This window comes from Apteryx rowi, unplaced genomic scaffold (assembly GCF_003343035.1).
Source record: "Apteryx rowi isolate R43461 unplaced genomic scaffold, aptRow1 scaffold_158, whole genome shotgun sequence".
Lineage (NCBI taxonomy): Eukaryota > Metazoa > Chordata > Aves > Apterygiformes > Apterygidae > Apteryx > Apteryx rowi.
The window spans coordinates 282,882-298,375 of NW_020447841.1; the positions used below are offsets into that span (position 1 = coordinate 282,882).

General features: G+C 35.2%; 1 protein-coding gene across 4 annotated transcripts in view; it reads left to right on the top strand.

The window, feature by feature from the left end:
* BABAM2 (BRISC and BRCA1 A complex member 2) overlaps positions 1-15,494 on the top strand; it is a 189,588-nt gene that overhangs the window by 92,223 nt on the left and 81,871 nt on the right. For all 4 annotated transcript variants that reach the window (XM_026059471.1, XM_026059472.1, XM_026059470.1 and 1 more), the window contains one exon: positions 6,678-6,787. In XM_026059471.1, the coding sequence (XP_025915256.1) occupies positions 6,678-6,787 (110 nt within the window). The remainder of the gene's footprint in view (positions 1-6,677; positions 6,788-15,494) is intronic.

Genomic DNA, 15,494 nt, shown 5'->3' on the forward strand with positions numbered 1-15,494 from the left:
ATCAGACCTGGTAGATTTCCTGGAAGACAGAAGAAAGAATTTCCTGGAATAATTATATATTCTCCCTAGAGTGAAGCAGATTTCTCAGGCTCTTTTGCCACTTCACATTCCTTAGTCTAATTTCCCCTAGTACATTCTGTTATTTTTTAAGAAACATTACATATATATGTGTATATATGTTTCTGTGTGTGTGTATATATATACATATATATACTCCCCCTTTATGTGTGTACACACACACATGCACGCACATAAAGGGTGGAGTTGCAGAACATGTGACTACTTGTTTCAAATTTGTCTCCTGAAACTACTATGCAACAGGGGTAAGAGTTGCTTGCACTTCATTTGGTAGTTGTTTTTAACATTATTGCACGCTGTCATTTGAAGGGAAAAGAACAACTTTGCTAACCATTGTGATGCAAGTAGCCATTGGTACTAATACAGTAAATAGTGTTGTTTATCCTGCTAAGATGCAATTCAGATTTCAGTTTCAAAACCAGAAATTCTATTACTCATTTCTGATTAGTTAATAAGTATAGTTCCAGTGCAAGTATATATCACGCAAAATTACATGTGTTAAGTTTAACCCTAACATAAATTGCTTTTTGATTGCTTTTTATTATCATGCATTTTCCTTCTGGGGATTTTTTTTCTCTGGAAAGACTCCTGAAATACAAATTTCGCACTCAACTTCTGTTGAGTACTTGGTAAGGCTGAGAGATACCACCATCAAGTAAGTGTCTGTTAAAGACTTTTGCTTGTCATAGGTTGATAGCAGATGTTGGAATCAACACCTCCTCACTCCTCTGTGCTCTTATCTCTACTCTGCCTTTTTATTCAACCTTCTCCCCAACTTCCCTCACATCACTCAAGTTGGAAATGGAGTTTAGCCTTTGGTTATATTATTTTAAGTAATCCCATCCCTTCCTCATCTGCTGAAGGTTTCCATTCACTCAATTAGAATCATACCACAAAGACAATTATTCAGCATTTGTCAGAGCTGAGAGGTCAAAAACCTCTAGGAAAAGGTTGGAATGATCAGTTGGGGTTAGGAGCTTCCTGAAGCTGGGATTAGGAGCCTCCTGAAGTAGATTTGCCTTGAACATAGAGTTGGCTTTTCTGGTAGCTAATCTGCTCCAAGAGGCGTCTGTCCAGCTAACTACAACATCAGTTCTCTTTGTGGCCTCTCTGTGCCCACAGGAGCATTCACTAGGTTGACCAGTTTATGTGCTTTTCCTTACCTCACCATTACCCCCAAATCAATTGCTGTTTGTGCTTACAGCACAAATTAACAGTCCTGCCAAAAGCCTTGCTCCCTTTGCCTCATTCGTCACAATGTCCGCAGGCCAGAAACTGCTTTTCCTTCCCCAGGTATACTGATACCTTCTTGCACATCCTTTCCTGGCCTTTCTGCCAAACTCTAAATTTCTTTTCCTCTCATTCTTGACTCACTTTTAATCCCACTAAACTGGACTSTTAACCCCAGGTCCTCTACTTATACATCACCCTATTCCACACTTTTTCCCCCAGTCTCAGGTCCCCTACCTCTCAAATCTTCCACTACTTTTCTCAGTTGAAAGCAGGTCCTAACTGGCCACAGGTGCCCTCTCCCATCAGGAATAGGCTATCCTCTCTGCTAGGCAAATTACTACAAATACAGCAAGCAGTCTCTTAAAACTTCACATGTGTTGCTGTTTAGTGCAGAGAAGCAAACTTAGTGCCATGTATAGAAATATCTGTTCTTGAAAGCTTACACTAATCAAAGGTTGCAAGATGATTTTTTTCTGATAACTAACAAAAGGTAATAACTAATTTTCCAGAATCTGCATCTTTAAGGAAAAGGAACTCTAATGTACAACTTGGTTAGACTCCAGACACAAGAGGAAATGGGTTATAGCAGTTGTGACTGTGCAGAGCAGATGTTTTGGTTGGACTGGCTATCAACCATCTGACTCATAATAAATTGTCAGTTCCAGTAAATTCCCAGTTTTCAATTACAGTAGGTAGGATATGAGAAAACAATGCCTTTTAGATGGTGTACTTAAAGTGTTTTTGATAATTCTCATAACACAACCTATACTAACTTTATGAAAAGATGAAGTATTTTGCAAAGGGAGCAGCAGTGAACGTTGAAGTGTGCTTTTGAATGTAAATTTAGTTTAATATGAATGAAAGCTAACAAAATGGTTGTTTAAACAGTGCTAACTGATACAACTAGAAGTAGGATTTTTAAGTTTTTCCTTTGAGTCTTGTAATACCTGATGTCTTTTTCTTGAGCTTCTGAGGGAAAAAAACATTTTCTTAATGTCTTAAAACTACCTTTTCATCTGTTCTGTGCTATATTTGTATTTTCATGTGGCCTTTTGTTCTTGAGTTTCTAAAATACATATTTAATGACCCTTTCGTCTGCACTGGCTGGATAGATAAAGGGTGAATTAGAATGAAATACCATGAGTTTTTTTATAATGTATTCAAAAGCTAAAAATTTACACTTTTCTTTGTGGAATGTGTTATTTTTTGTTGTAAGCTGTTATTAAAAGGTCTCTGCAATAGAAAAAAACTATGGGTTGAAAATCTTCTTTAGTTTCTTTTTCTGCGTTTGTCACCCCATTGCTTTTTTATGTATTCTTTTGCAGTTCCACAGCAGTTTGGAGGTCTTAGTCAAAGATCAGTCTGTACTGTGCAAAGTATTCTATAAGCAGAGAAAAAACCTTGCAGTTCTTGTGACGGAACACTATTTATTTTCTGTGTTAAATGGAATTTCCTTTTTTTGGTTTGACTTTTTATGAAATGAAAGAAGATTTTTAAAAATCAGAAGTATACAATAGTGAGATGGCAGAAAGACATCCTGAAAACTCTAATTTGGGTCTTTTGTATCATAATGTGCTAGGGTTTCTTTTACTAGCAATCATGAGGCTGTTATGGAGAATGTGGTAGGTATTCATTATCACATGGTTAACTAATAATTTCAAATATTTTTACAAACATTCAATTTTTAAACCTCAAAGTTGCTGTGGCCCAGGATGTATTCTCCATTCTGCTGAAGTTCAGTGTTAGTAATACCTTCTGTAAAGCTTTTTGTGGAAAAAGTTCTATGGGTATAAAATGGTGCTTTAACTTGGCAACTCCAACCTTGGATGCTAATGTTCACATAAAATAGCCATTCTTAATTTGTACCAAATCTATTTTTCTTCTAAAATTTAAAATTATTTGTTTTAATAAAATCCTCTAATATTGAGTGCTGTGGGCTAAATAAAAATTATGAAAAGGAACATAACTACTTAAATATTTAAAATGTATTGTGATTTGAGTTCAAAAGCTTTTTTTTTTCTGAAATAGAATAATATTGAAGAAGCAATTGATGCAACTCTTCTGAAGCTAACTGGAAAAAAAAAAGTAAAAATAGAGGTGATTTTGCTTTTTTTATTTGTTTAAATCTGGCCTGTTCTTTGAGGAAGAATATACATGCTGAAATTGGAAACAGATAGACACTGTCTGAGTTTAATAAGGAACATAAAAACTAGCTTTGCCTTTGGATTCTTGGGGCAAAAGAAGGATATCAGCCTCTATTCTGGGGAAATGTAGCTGCTTAGTGATACAAAGATGCATCATCTTGCCTAGTCATTAACATGCTTTTAGAGATGACTGAAAGAGATATCACTGAAGGAGTTAAATTGTGACTGGCACAGACAACATCAAAAAGGTCTATTAATTTAAGAGGCTTTCCACAGTTTATCTGTAGGTCATGTGTTTTCAGTTTAGTTTTGTAAATGGCAGTTGTAACAGACATACTAAGGATGAATGCAGTTCTACTAAGCAGATTCTTGCATAAATAAAAGTAATAAAGTGCATTCTGAAAGAAATAAATAGTGCGGTGTCAAATATAAAGGGACTTCATCATAAATCTGTGTATAGCTGTGGCCAGCTGAGCAGTCAGGTTGACCAGATTCATATTATTCATATTCATAGAACTGCACTGCATTTCTTTTTAAAACCCTGTTGGAATACTGGGAGGCGACTGGGTGGGGGGTACTTTTTTTTTTTTAACACTTCAATTTTTGTTTCTTAGGTACATGAGACAAAACTATGTACCCATTTGAAAACCGGTGGTTATAGAAGAATGCCAATTTCTTTACTCAAAYGTGCATTGAACAGTAGCTATATGAACCACTTGTAATGCAATGCTGTGCTGGCAACAGTAGTTGCACTATTATTGTGTGTTATTTGTGTAAATGAAAAATGTTACATGTCTAATATTATTGTTTGTATTGCAGACACCGGCTTATTGCAGCTTAACATACAAAGATGTCATGATTATTTATATATCTCAGATTTTTTTTCCAGATGAGTCTTCATATTAAAGTAGCCATTAATGAGTGCAGGAATATAGTGTGATAATAGTGTATGGGATCATGGATGCTGTAGTAGTGTTCCCCAACCTGTCTTTTTCACATGTTTTCGCATTTGGATTCTCTTTGATCAGTAAGCATTTGGGTGGTATTCTAGAAACTGGTTATATACCACGATGTCAAACTGTGTGTGTACAAAAGCTGTGCATCATTGTAAGCATTAATACTAAATGTAAGATTAAAAACATTTGGTTGTGCCATGCAGCTTGTAAATAGCAYGTATGTTATTTTCCATAAGATGTTGTTATTTAAAAAGAATTTACAAGCAAAAAAATATGGTCTTGGAAGAACTGTACACATAAATGGTGAATGTGTTATCTATATTTGTCATCACTTGAGGAATGTCTGTTAAAATCTCTTTACTCATTAGCATTGCTGCTTAATGTTTTAATACTTTTTCTCATTTGATTGACAATTAGCAAATTAATGGGAAAAAGGCTGTTATTACCATACTCAGCTTCAGGAGCGAAAGCTGTTCCTTATTTATAAATTTTTGTTAACCAGGAAAATACATGAAATGGGAGAAGGTTATGAAGATTGCACTCTTCAGATGTGTGTTTGTGTGTTAGAAAAAGGCTTTGTAATCTGTGGTGGTTCTTGTCTTGTAGATTGTAGGATCACTTGGAAACATAATATTGAAAGTAACATTGYGGGTCATGAGGTGCTGTCCCCTGCTATTACAGGCAACCATGTCATATAATCCTGTCCATAAACTAATCATACCTCATCGGGAAAGCCATTAGTTTTTATCCTCACTAGTCATATGGAGTGTTGTCCCACAACTTAAGTGCTTGAATGTTTAAAACCATGTTCTCATTTCCAGTCTAAGTGTGTCCGTGACCATTTTATAGGCATTTCTAGGAGTACACTTTTATTTCAGCCATCAGAACTGAGCTGCACGTCAAGTCAGAATTTAAAAAAACATTGTCAGTTCTGTCTCATTATTCACGTAAGACAATCAGGCTTTTTTAAGACCCGTTCTTCCCTGCAGCTTGTCACTAAGCTTTTTGGCATGTTGTGTTTTGCACGTAATAGCTAATACGCAGCCAGTTTCTCTGGACATCAACCATTTCATTCCTGCCAGAGCTTAGAGTGGCACAAGATCATCTTCCTGAAACCACTCAACAGGCACTTTTTTTTCTTTTTTTTTCTTTTTGGCTGGGACAGGATCTCCTAACAATGTTTAAGAGGTTTGCRTGTTCCTTCCTCACAGCTGTGCGTGTGACAGACCATACCAGGGCACGCTGCACCATGTTGATCCTGCTTTGAATACATCTGCTGGGTTATCTATTTCCTTTCATATTTTTCCAAAACGGATAAAAACAAACGCATCTTGGCAAGTTACTATGTGCATATGCACAGATATGTTGAAGGGCTTCTGTTTGTGAGCTGCAAGTGACACCATATTACTTGTCGTAAATAAAAGTCACTGTGCTGCTAACTCATCACTTTCTAACTAGAGGTCAAGAGCTTAAATGAGGTTGCGTGTAGCAGAAGTTCAGCTGTTTGTGCTATACATGATTTAGGAGTCGGAGAGATGTCAGGTCATAACCAGAAACAATTTGTTCTACCTGATCCCAAAATTATAGCTGGTGGTTGTGATACAAACAGGGCCTAAATTGTGAATGCACTAAGGCTGCCTGTCATAGTATTTAGTGTGTTTTTGTTTGTTTTGTTTTGTTTTTTACAGTAGTTCTTAGATTATACAGTCTTTTATGTAAATAATGCAGGGGTTTAATTTGCAGGAAACTGAGGAATAATGACTTCCAGATATAAATTTCTGACTGCAAAAATCTTCTCTGTTCCCAAGAGAAGCAGGAATCAAGTACAACAAAGTTTGGGCCATGTACTACTTTGAAAAATAAGAAATATAAAATCTGAGTTTGTAATTCAGTGATACTATAACAAAAAAGTTCTTTGGTGTTTTCATCAGCTGTTATGCTAAATCTAAAATTCTTAGTAATGACATCTGTATCTTTACTGAAATATGTATTTCAGCCAGTGGAAGAAGAAATACATGACTGTACTCTTGCTAATACAGTAACTTTATCTTGATACTTTAAAGGAATTTGAGCAGTTCAGAATGTCTTCTAAGTACTGATAAAGTAAGAAAGGATATATTTGCAACCTATTTTTAAATGGTCACACTTTAGGTTCCCCCTTCAAGTGTCTTTTGAATTGGTATTTGACTATAATTAGTTGTCTGTAAGCTTAAGAGTATTCAGTTTGTTATCTGTCACTTTATATATAAATTTTTTTTATGTACAGGATGTGAATGAAGATCCTGGAGAAGATGTTGCACTTCTTTCAGTTAGTTTTGAGGATGCAGAAGCTACTCAGGTTTTTCCTAAGCTGTATCTCTCCCCACGTATTGAACAGTAAGTGTTTTCTGGAGTGTTCTTTTCATTTCTTCTCTGAATTTTTTTAATTTTTTCTCATTTTTGTAAGAAGTGTTGGTAAGTGATAATGTCATATTGCTTTCAATTGCTTAAAGGCATAATAATGGTGTGGGTGTGTGACCTGATCACTTATGCCTGAAGAAAAGTCATTAGCTACATATAATATTCTTTTGCATACTAATCTAGGAAAACCATTCTGTGTTTTCCTGTAGCAACATATTCTGAATGCTTCCTCAGCACCCAGAGGAATATTTAATTTTTTAATTGCTTTAAGTGGGGGAATATTTAATTTTTTTTTTCATTTTGGGGAGGGCAAATTATATATATGTATATGTATATATGTGTATGTATGTATGTATAGGTAAGTGATATTTTTGAATAAAAAATTGTTGCAGAAGCCAAAGGGCTTTATTAACTGTTTTGGGAATTTGCAGCTTTGGTAAATTAGTTTTTCTAGGATTTTATCTCAATATTCCATTTTAACATCTTTGGACCATACAGCTGGCAAACAGATTTGCTAATAAGCTAATTTTTACTCCTAAAATGGAAGGGTCAGGATGAGAAATCTGTCTGCTTTCATTAGATTTCTCTTCTTCCATTTCTGGAATTAAGAATGTCCCAGTGCTCCTCCTCCCCTTCAGTATTTCAGTCTTATGTCTGCTTCAGTGTGTTATCACTGTGGCTTCAAGCTTTCAAGTGACTTTTTCTTAGGGAAAAGTTGGAAGTTGCTATAGTGCAAGGCCCCATTTTACACTGCACCTGACAATGGAGCTTTCCTTATTTAATACCTTGAAGGGAGCTTCTAGTATTCTAGTAATATTGAGATTTTTTTGTTTTGATGTGAGAGAGGGTGAACTACTTGCCCAAATACAATTCTGGAATATACATTAAGGAGATTTTGGTGGATGTTGAGCTGTATAAATTTTATTTGATTTTTAAAAAGAGTAAGGCAATTATCATCTTATGTTTTGTTTTTTAGCATTTGTTTCTTTATTTATATTACTGCAAAAAAGTAACCACATGAGACTTTTCAAGTATCCAGCAGTCAAGTTAAGCTAACATTGATTTCAGTGATGCTTTGTTTTTCTGGTCAATACCACAATGACTTTCCTTTGTACTGGTGAAAACACTTCTGGGTAGAGAAGAAAAGATAGAAAAGTACTGACTACTACAGTTTTATAATATCTCAGTAATAATGCCTAGTGTAAGTAAAAGGACATGATATCTTGATATTTTAGTCCAAAGGGCATTGGTCTGGATAAGCTGATAGATGCAATTTAAGAAAAAAAAGACCAAGATTTGATTTTAGCTAAAGGCATAAGGCTTCCCAGATACTTTATTTAAGAAAATTTGGTTACACACACATGCAAATAATACATAGAGCAGCTTTTGCATTTTCATATTTTTTATCAATTTCCTAACTTATCTTAACATCATTTCAGAGAATAATTGTAGTCAAGCATGTAATTATCCTTCCATGTTGCAAAGAATTCTTCTGCTCAGCCGCTAGTAAAAAGGAATGGGCTGTCACTAGTTTCCGTTGTATTTTCAGTTCTAGTCACATGTTGACTCTTAGCTGTATTTCAGGCCACCCAGATATGTCTTGGTGGCCCATATGCTAACGAATACATTGCTTATTTTCCCCTTTCCAACAGTGTCTTTAGAAAGATATTAGCATCTTGAGACCAAGTAGAGTGTCAATACAAAAGCATACTTTGTTTTCCTAAAAATAGCAGGTTTTCTTTCAGTACCCTAAAGTATGTCTGATTTTAAATGTGTGATGTGGAGGTAACATCACAAAGTGATATGTGAGATGTCTGACATAACTCATTTATTGCTTTGTCATGGATAGTCATTTTAAAATCACGCCAATAAACCCTGAAGTTTAGTGCCACACCTTCTCATGTTATCTCTGTATCAAAGGTAAGCTACTGCAATCAGAAAGTGTAGATCTAACTTACTCTGTCCTTGTGTATTTGTATGGTGTTCATCGTGGAATCTAGGCACTGGTAATCCGTAATGTACCTAAGAGTTGATAGAGCGAGAGCAAGAGCGAGCAAGCAATTATGATTCAGGTTTTCTGTGTTAACTTTTTAGAGTAACCTACCTCAGTGTTACTTTCATCATCTTCTCTTGTTTTATGGCAAAAAGTCTCTCCTTTTCAATATGTGTAAGTTTGCTTAATTTTGAGCTGATGCATCTTCCTTCATTCTACTGGCTACTTTTCATGTGGTGTGAGAAAATTTATAGTTAGATTTTTCAATACTTGTTTGACTGAGCTCTAATAACAAAGAGATATTTGCCATTTGTTTTTTCCCAAAACCAATCTCTGTTCTGTTTAGCTGAGCTGACAGTCTAGATATTTAACTTCCCAGTGTTTGGGAACTGAAGCAACAATGCATACTTCTTTATACTTTTTGCCAAAAATACAAAAAGCCTCAAGAATCCCTAAGGATTAGTTTAAAGACATGAGGCCATGACATGTTACATTTGAACTGTGTTCTGCTATAAAATTTCTTTCCTCCTGCTAACAATAATTGCATCTACAAAAGCCATATAAGCAAATTATCACCGTGTTTTCTATGCAGCAGATTTTGAAGTGGAGTAAGTAATAGTTGACAGTTCCCCACAAGACATTTCACAGTATATGATACAACAGGAAAAAAAAATCAAATTCCCACAATTATTCTGTTAATATTAACTCTCTTCACCTTAGGAAGAATGAGCAAGTGAGAGTGGCATTTTCCTGATGTATGAAAAAGTTCTTTCAGATATAAATGTTTCAACTTCGGAGAGAAAGAAATAAGAGTAAAGGGCCTGTTTGTGTAAATGAATTATCTCCAACTTTCCCAAGAGGTTCATTGCTTTTGTGCTCTACCATATAAACACACATTCCCACATTGCATTTTCTAAAAATATGTTGCTCACCCACAGATCTTGTGAGCAAATTTGAACCCTCACAATATGAATACAGTGTTTTTGCTTTGAATTGTTGTTGTAAAGCACATTTGGTCTATTTTTAGGTGTATGGTAAACATAATGCTAGTAAGACTATCTGACTGCTCTACGTATTTTGACATAGACTCTTAAAGGGATTTATAAAATCAGGAAAATACCCACTTTTTACGGTTTGGGATAAAGACACTAAGATCAGGTGGCTTGAGAAGCTCATATACTAAGGAAGGAGGCAAAAGTGCAATAGAAAAGTATTGTGGCTCATTCAGTCAATGTCAGTGTTCCATTGACTTCCCTGATGTTGTGTCTCGCTGCAAGTGTTAAGTGCAATTCTTAGAGTTAAAAAAAAAAGAAGAAGAAGTAGTATTTGTGTTGATAAAAAAAAAAAAAAAAATCTCAGCAATAATTAATCACTACTATATATGGTTTGGTTTTTTTCATTAAAACTTTTTAATTTGAAACATTCCTTTTGTTTGAGAGTTGGTTATTCAAAACACATTAACAGCAAATTCTAGTTAATGTTTCCTTAATTTGGAACTGATCATTTTAAAAAGATCTTTCATTTTATAATTTTATTTATGAATTCTTTATGTTCTTTATTGTATTGCATCAATAAACAGATACAGTGCCAATAACAATTGCTCTTAATTATTTCAAAAATGAGTTTAAGTTGAATTGAAACATGATGTGATATTTATGACAAGTAGTTTGCGCAAAAACTACTGTCATAACTGTAATACAACAAAAACAAGTTTCTGCATAATTTCTGAGGAAATGGTAAGCTGGGAAACCCCACACACTGACCACCCACCATGTGAGGATGGTGGTTGGTTGCGTCCATGAGCACGGGTCTCCACCTAGTCATGCTCCTCCTTCCACCTTGGGAAATGCAGCCGGTCACAGGGTGCTATTTATCCCCAGCTGATGGCTGTTACACTTTGGGGAAAGGCTCAGAGAGCTGAGGATCAGTCAGTACCTGAGGCCACTCTCTTGCTAAATGCACTTGACCACTGCCCTCTTCCTGCTGCTAGATGGGCACAGAAGGATTCGGAGGCTGCTTCTGCACTCCTCCGCACAATGAGCAGCTGCTGGGCTATTTACCCTTTATGTCTCTATCATGTATTTTTGTGCTTTATTCATAAAATCTTAGTCCTGTCAGTAGAAAGCTTCTTGCTAGCTCAGAATTATCTTTCTCAGTGAAAGCATTATAGATATTTATATGAAAGAAAGTTTTTAATAAAAATATCTGACATTTTTGCTTTCCATTTCTTTAAAGTCAATGGACTCTAAATCCAAGGAATCAGTAAGAAACTGAACAGCTAATTTCTGTAATAATGCTTAAAATGCATGTCAGTGTTCTACACATTAATGTAGATTAGAAATGTTCTTTAAAAAAAAAAAGTTGTAATGTATTTTATGTTTTTCATCATGAATGGTTTTTGGTAAAGAAAATAAAAATWGTTTTTTCTTGGTTCACATTTAAAAAAAAAACAACAAAAAAACCAAGATACAAGGGTAGAAGCACTGTTGCTCAGTTAATGCTGTCTTCCCTGGATTCATAGGAATAATCCTTTAATAAACACTGTTGTCCTGGAGGACTTTTCTCTGATATACACACAGACGTGAATATGCTAAGAAAACCAGCTGTCAGTAGAACTTGTTTTGCTTTAATGGCTCTGGCTCCATGCTTAGGGACTGAAATGGTCATTTTTTTACTGGTCTGGGAGCTGTGCCAGAGAGTTCTTAATGACTGAGGATGGAATTCCAAGTTTGGTGACTGTGCTTAACCTTTCATATGGGCAGGGGAAAATCATGAGAACCTAGTCTTAACTTTTAGACTTTGAATGTTTCCATACATTTTTTTCACTGAGGGAAAAAATTGAAGAGAAAATTTAAAAAATGTGTGTATTTGCTTTAAGATAGTAGTTCTTACAGCCATGAGATTCACCTTTTCTGTGTTTCCCATCTTTTACCTATGCTTTCTTCTACAGGTGCTGGGAGTTGGAGGAGGAGATTCATAGAATATTATCTGTTTTGCAATGCTGCCTAGAACTGCCTTTCACTAAATTTGAGATGTAGAGGTGGTAGGGGTACTGTGAAGGGTTTCCACCTTTAATGTTGGTGTGCCACGCTGGTTAGTGCACTTCATTAGATGAGTACGTGGTCTCTCAATGACTGATTGTATTTAGACCTCTATCTGTCTGTCTTTATAGAAGGCAGAAGTGAGATGGTCTTATATTTGGCGTATCAAAATATGTTTATTCATCTGAGTTGATGATTTCTGTCAAACTGTTAATAGACTGTCAACTCAGTCCACGACTTCTCCTTCAAATTCCAGAGCAACTTTGCAGACACAGGAAGCAGGAATGTCTGTTGCTTTGCAGGGCTTAATCTTCTGTGAAGCCTAGCCTGGTCGCGTCTGTCTGTGTAATGTCTGGCCAGTGGTACCTCCTGCCCGCTGCCCTTGCCAGGCCCCCTCATCAGGATCTTCCTGAACTGTAGCCAGTGCCGTAACCTGATTTTTCAGTCCATCTCTGCTTTGCAACTCTTTCTGTGTCCCAGAGATTGACTCGTACTGTGGTTGCATGTGTTCAACCATACCAGCTGTTCCTTCCAGTCCTTTTTTCTGAGAACAGTTAGTGAAAACAGAGCTGTAAAATTCTGTTTCCACCATCTAAATGATACTTTAATGCTGGATATGTTGTTGAATGTTTGAGTTACTGATACTTTTAAAATGATTTTATTTCAGTTAGAGACTAAACAATTAGACATAATCATTGAGGTATGAAATACTTGAGACAGTTCTGTGGGGCTGAATTTGTTGCTAGGTAAAGAGGTATCAGTTTCTTTATATATGAGATAATGGGCAATTGTCAGTGTGATACACACTTCGTGGCAGTCCAGATTCTCTATTCTCAGAGCAAAACTTTAGAGTTGAATGTTAGGGAGAGAATCTAATTCTGTGCYGTGAAGAAGAGTTAAAGAGTAGAAGGGTTTCATTAATGTGTTTGAAGTTATAGATGTTTTTTCTCAATAATATGGGACAGCCTTCTTTTCAAGTAATTATATGTTTCTGATGTACAGACAATATTATATACTGACATTGTGTGGCTGTCGGTGCTGGTGATCATTATCACTAATGTATTTTAAATTCAGTGTTTAAAAGTATGTGGTAGAGAGTTTAGTTGTGTATGCTGGAAGCCCTTGAGAGGTGCGCATTCCTAAGAGTTATGCCAAGGTCTCCTATATATATATATATATTTTTAATTCCATCTCATTTAATTGTTTGCATGATAATAACGGTATTTTAAGTCCCCTGGTGGAGCTCAGAATATATAGACTTTCATGGGTTTTTTGTCTTTCTAGAGATTTTGTTAAGTTTCTTTTAGAAAGTCAATCTTTATTGATAAGACTGTGTAACTTGACAGGTTGTGTGTATGTTTATTTTAAGATGTAATGCACTTATATATTTTAATTACTTTACCCCTTAAGGGATTTTCTTGTGTAGCAGAAAAATATATATAGAAAATTGCATAAATAAGAAATTACGAAAGACAACAGAAATTTGATTTAAGATAACCCTCTCCAACTCCCTCTTTCTGCATCCTTCTGACTAGATTGGAATGTTCTGAATAAATTTCGGTAGTTTTTAAACACATTTGTTTCCTTTGAATACAAATTTTTCCATTAAGGTGTTGCATTTTTTCACTTGTATATATTTCCTTTTCTTTCAGGATATCCTAATTAAACATACCGTTCTGTTTCATATTATATTGTCATATGCTATGTATATACTATGTTTCATTATAATAATCTTGTTTTTATATAGGCAGTTCTAAATACTGTTATAGAACTGTGTTTCTAAAATATCCTCTTCAGCAATTTTCGGTGTGGTTTCACTGCTTCTCAGTGACTTTCTCTCCTAGAAAGAGTAATAATGGAGAAAAAAAGGGAACAATAATTTTTCCTTTGGACATCAGACAATATTGTTCATAAAGGTCTTCTTGGTTTTTGATTGTTGCCTGTATCTTTCGGCTTGTATCCTTGTACAGTGAGATTGTCAGCAGCAGTTTGAATTAGTCAAAATGGATTCTAGTGAGGACATTGAAAATTTACTGTTATCTCAGTGAATAGCTAGGCCAATATGTAGTACTTTTGAACTCCTAGCCTTTATTTGCAATTGGTTTTTTTGTAAATTATTTTCTAGGAGTTGCTTAAATTGTTAAACCTTTACTTTGACACTTAAACTCATTTTAATATTACAAAGGCACTCATTTTTTCTTGATGCATCAAACATTTTTGGCATTTTTATTGCCTATGTTGGTCATAGGGTTTGGGGGTTTGGGGGGTATTTTTATTGCCATTCTGGCATCCCAGATACAGTACTTCAGTGCCTTTCTCAGATACTCCCTCAATCCATTACAGTTTACATTGCAGATTTTATCTTCCTTTTCTGAAAAAGTTTTTGTAGGAGAAAGGAAGGCTGCTGAGCAGAATCAATCCATGTTAGTAACACTAAACTGTCTGTCAGGATTTTTTCTTACCTGTGACCTAATAGGAGAGTTTTGTTTTATTTGGTTTTCTATGTATGACCTCTTGTTCTAAGGAACTGTGTGGAGCACTCTAGGGCCAGCTTTAATTCCCCRAAGTAATTTCTGTAAAAGTAGTCAGACTGACCAGAAGATTTTGAAACAAGTGTCATCTTTTTTATTCTGTGGTTTGAGAATATGGCAGGAATAGAGCAAGCAGGAGGGTGTGTTCACTGGGGTTAAATGTTACCCTACGAAATTCTTCACTAGAATTAGTTAAAATTCCTAAGAATTCCTAACTAGAAATTTCTTGCAAATGCAGTGTAAAAATCAGGTTATACCTGAATTGTAAAATTTATACATAGGGAAACTTAATTGGGGGTTTGTCTAGGACTAAGTTAATTGCAGTTTAATGGATAGCATGCCTTTGTCAAATACTTTGTTTAAAAAAAAGAAAAACATTAAATATGGAGTTGCTGGAAAATCACAGTGAAGCAGTTTCTCTGTTGTGAAGCATGCTGAGTTTCACAAACTGTCTTTTTGGAATGAAATATCTCTCCTCATGAAAGAAAAATACTTCAAAATTACTGACTGCATCAGATTTAAAAATTATCCAACAAGTCTCAAAATTCTGCCAGTTTATCTTTAAATGTAAGCACATGAGTGGGTCATAGAGTTTTTTTTCTTTAACCTTGAAGCTGAGCTTTTGCTGTATATCTATTCTGTGCATTAAATACCAAAACTGACAAACAGTAGGTATAAGTTAATTAAAATTTGTCTTCACAGCAAATACAGTGAGTACAGAAAAGCACATTTACTCAACAGTTAAGGAAAAAAAGAAGTTTCCTGGAGTAACCTTTGAATCTGCTTTTGTTGCTGTGTGTATTTCTTTCCAGCTCTTGATGTAAATCCAAACCCACTACTACAGAGCATGATATCATCTTCTTTTGACAGAAAACAYTCTACTGATGTTGATTTTTGTGTAGTTGGGATATGTGGCTTGCTTTGTGAATATGGTGACTAAGTCATTTGTTTTCGGAGAATAACTTCACTCTAATTGCAGCCTGCACTTTACAGTGTTCAATTTTCTGACTTTTTCTATTTTATTATTTAGAACAGTTAACAAAGTTAGCTCCTTTTTAATGCTTCCTCCCAGCTGGTTATGTTCATTGATGTGCAGATCCCTGAAACCTTGGAAGTAG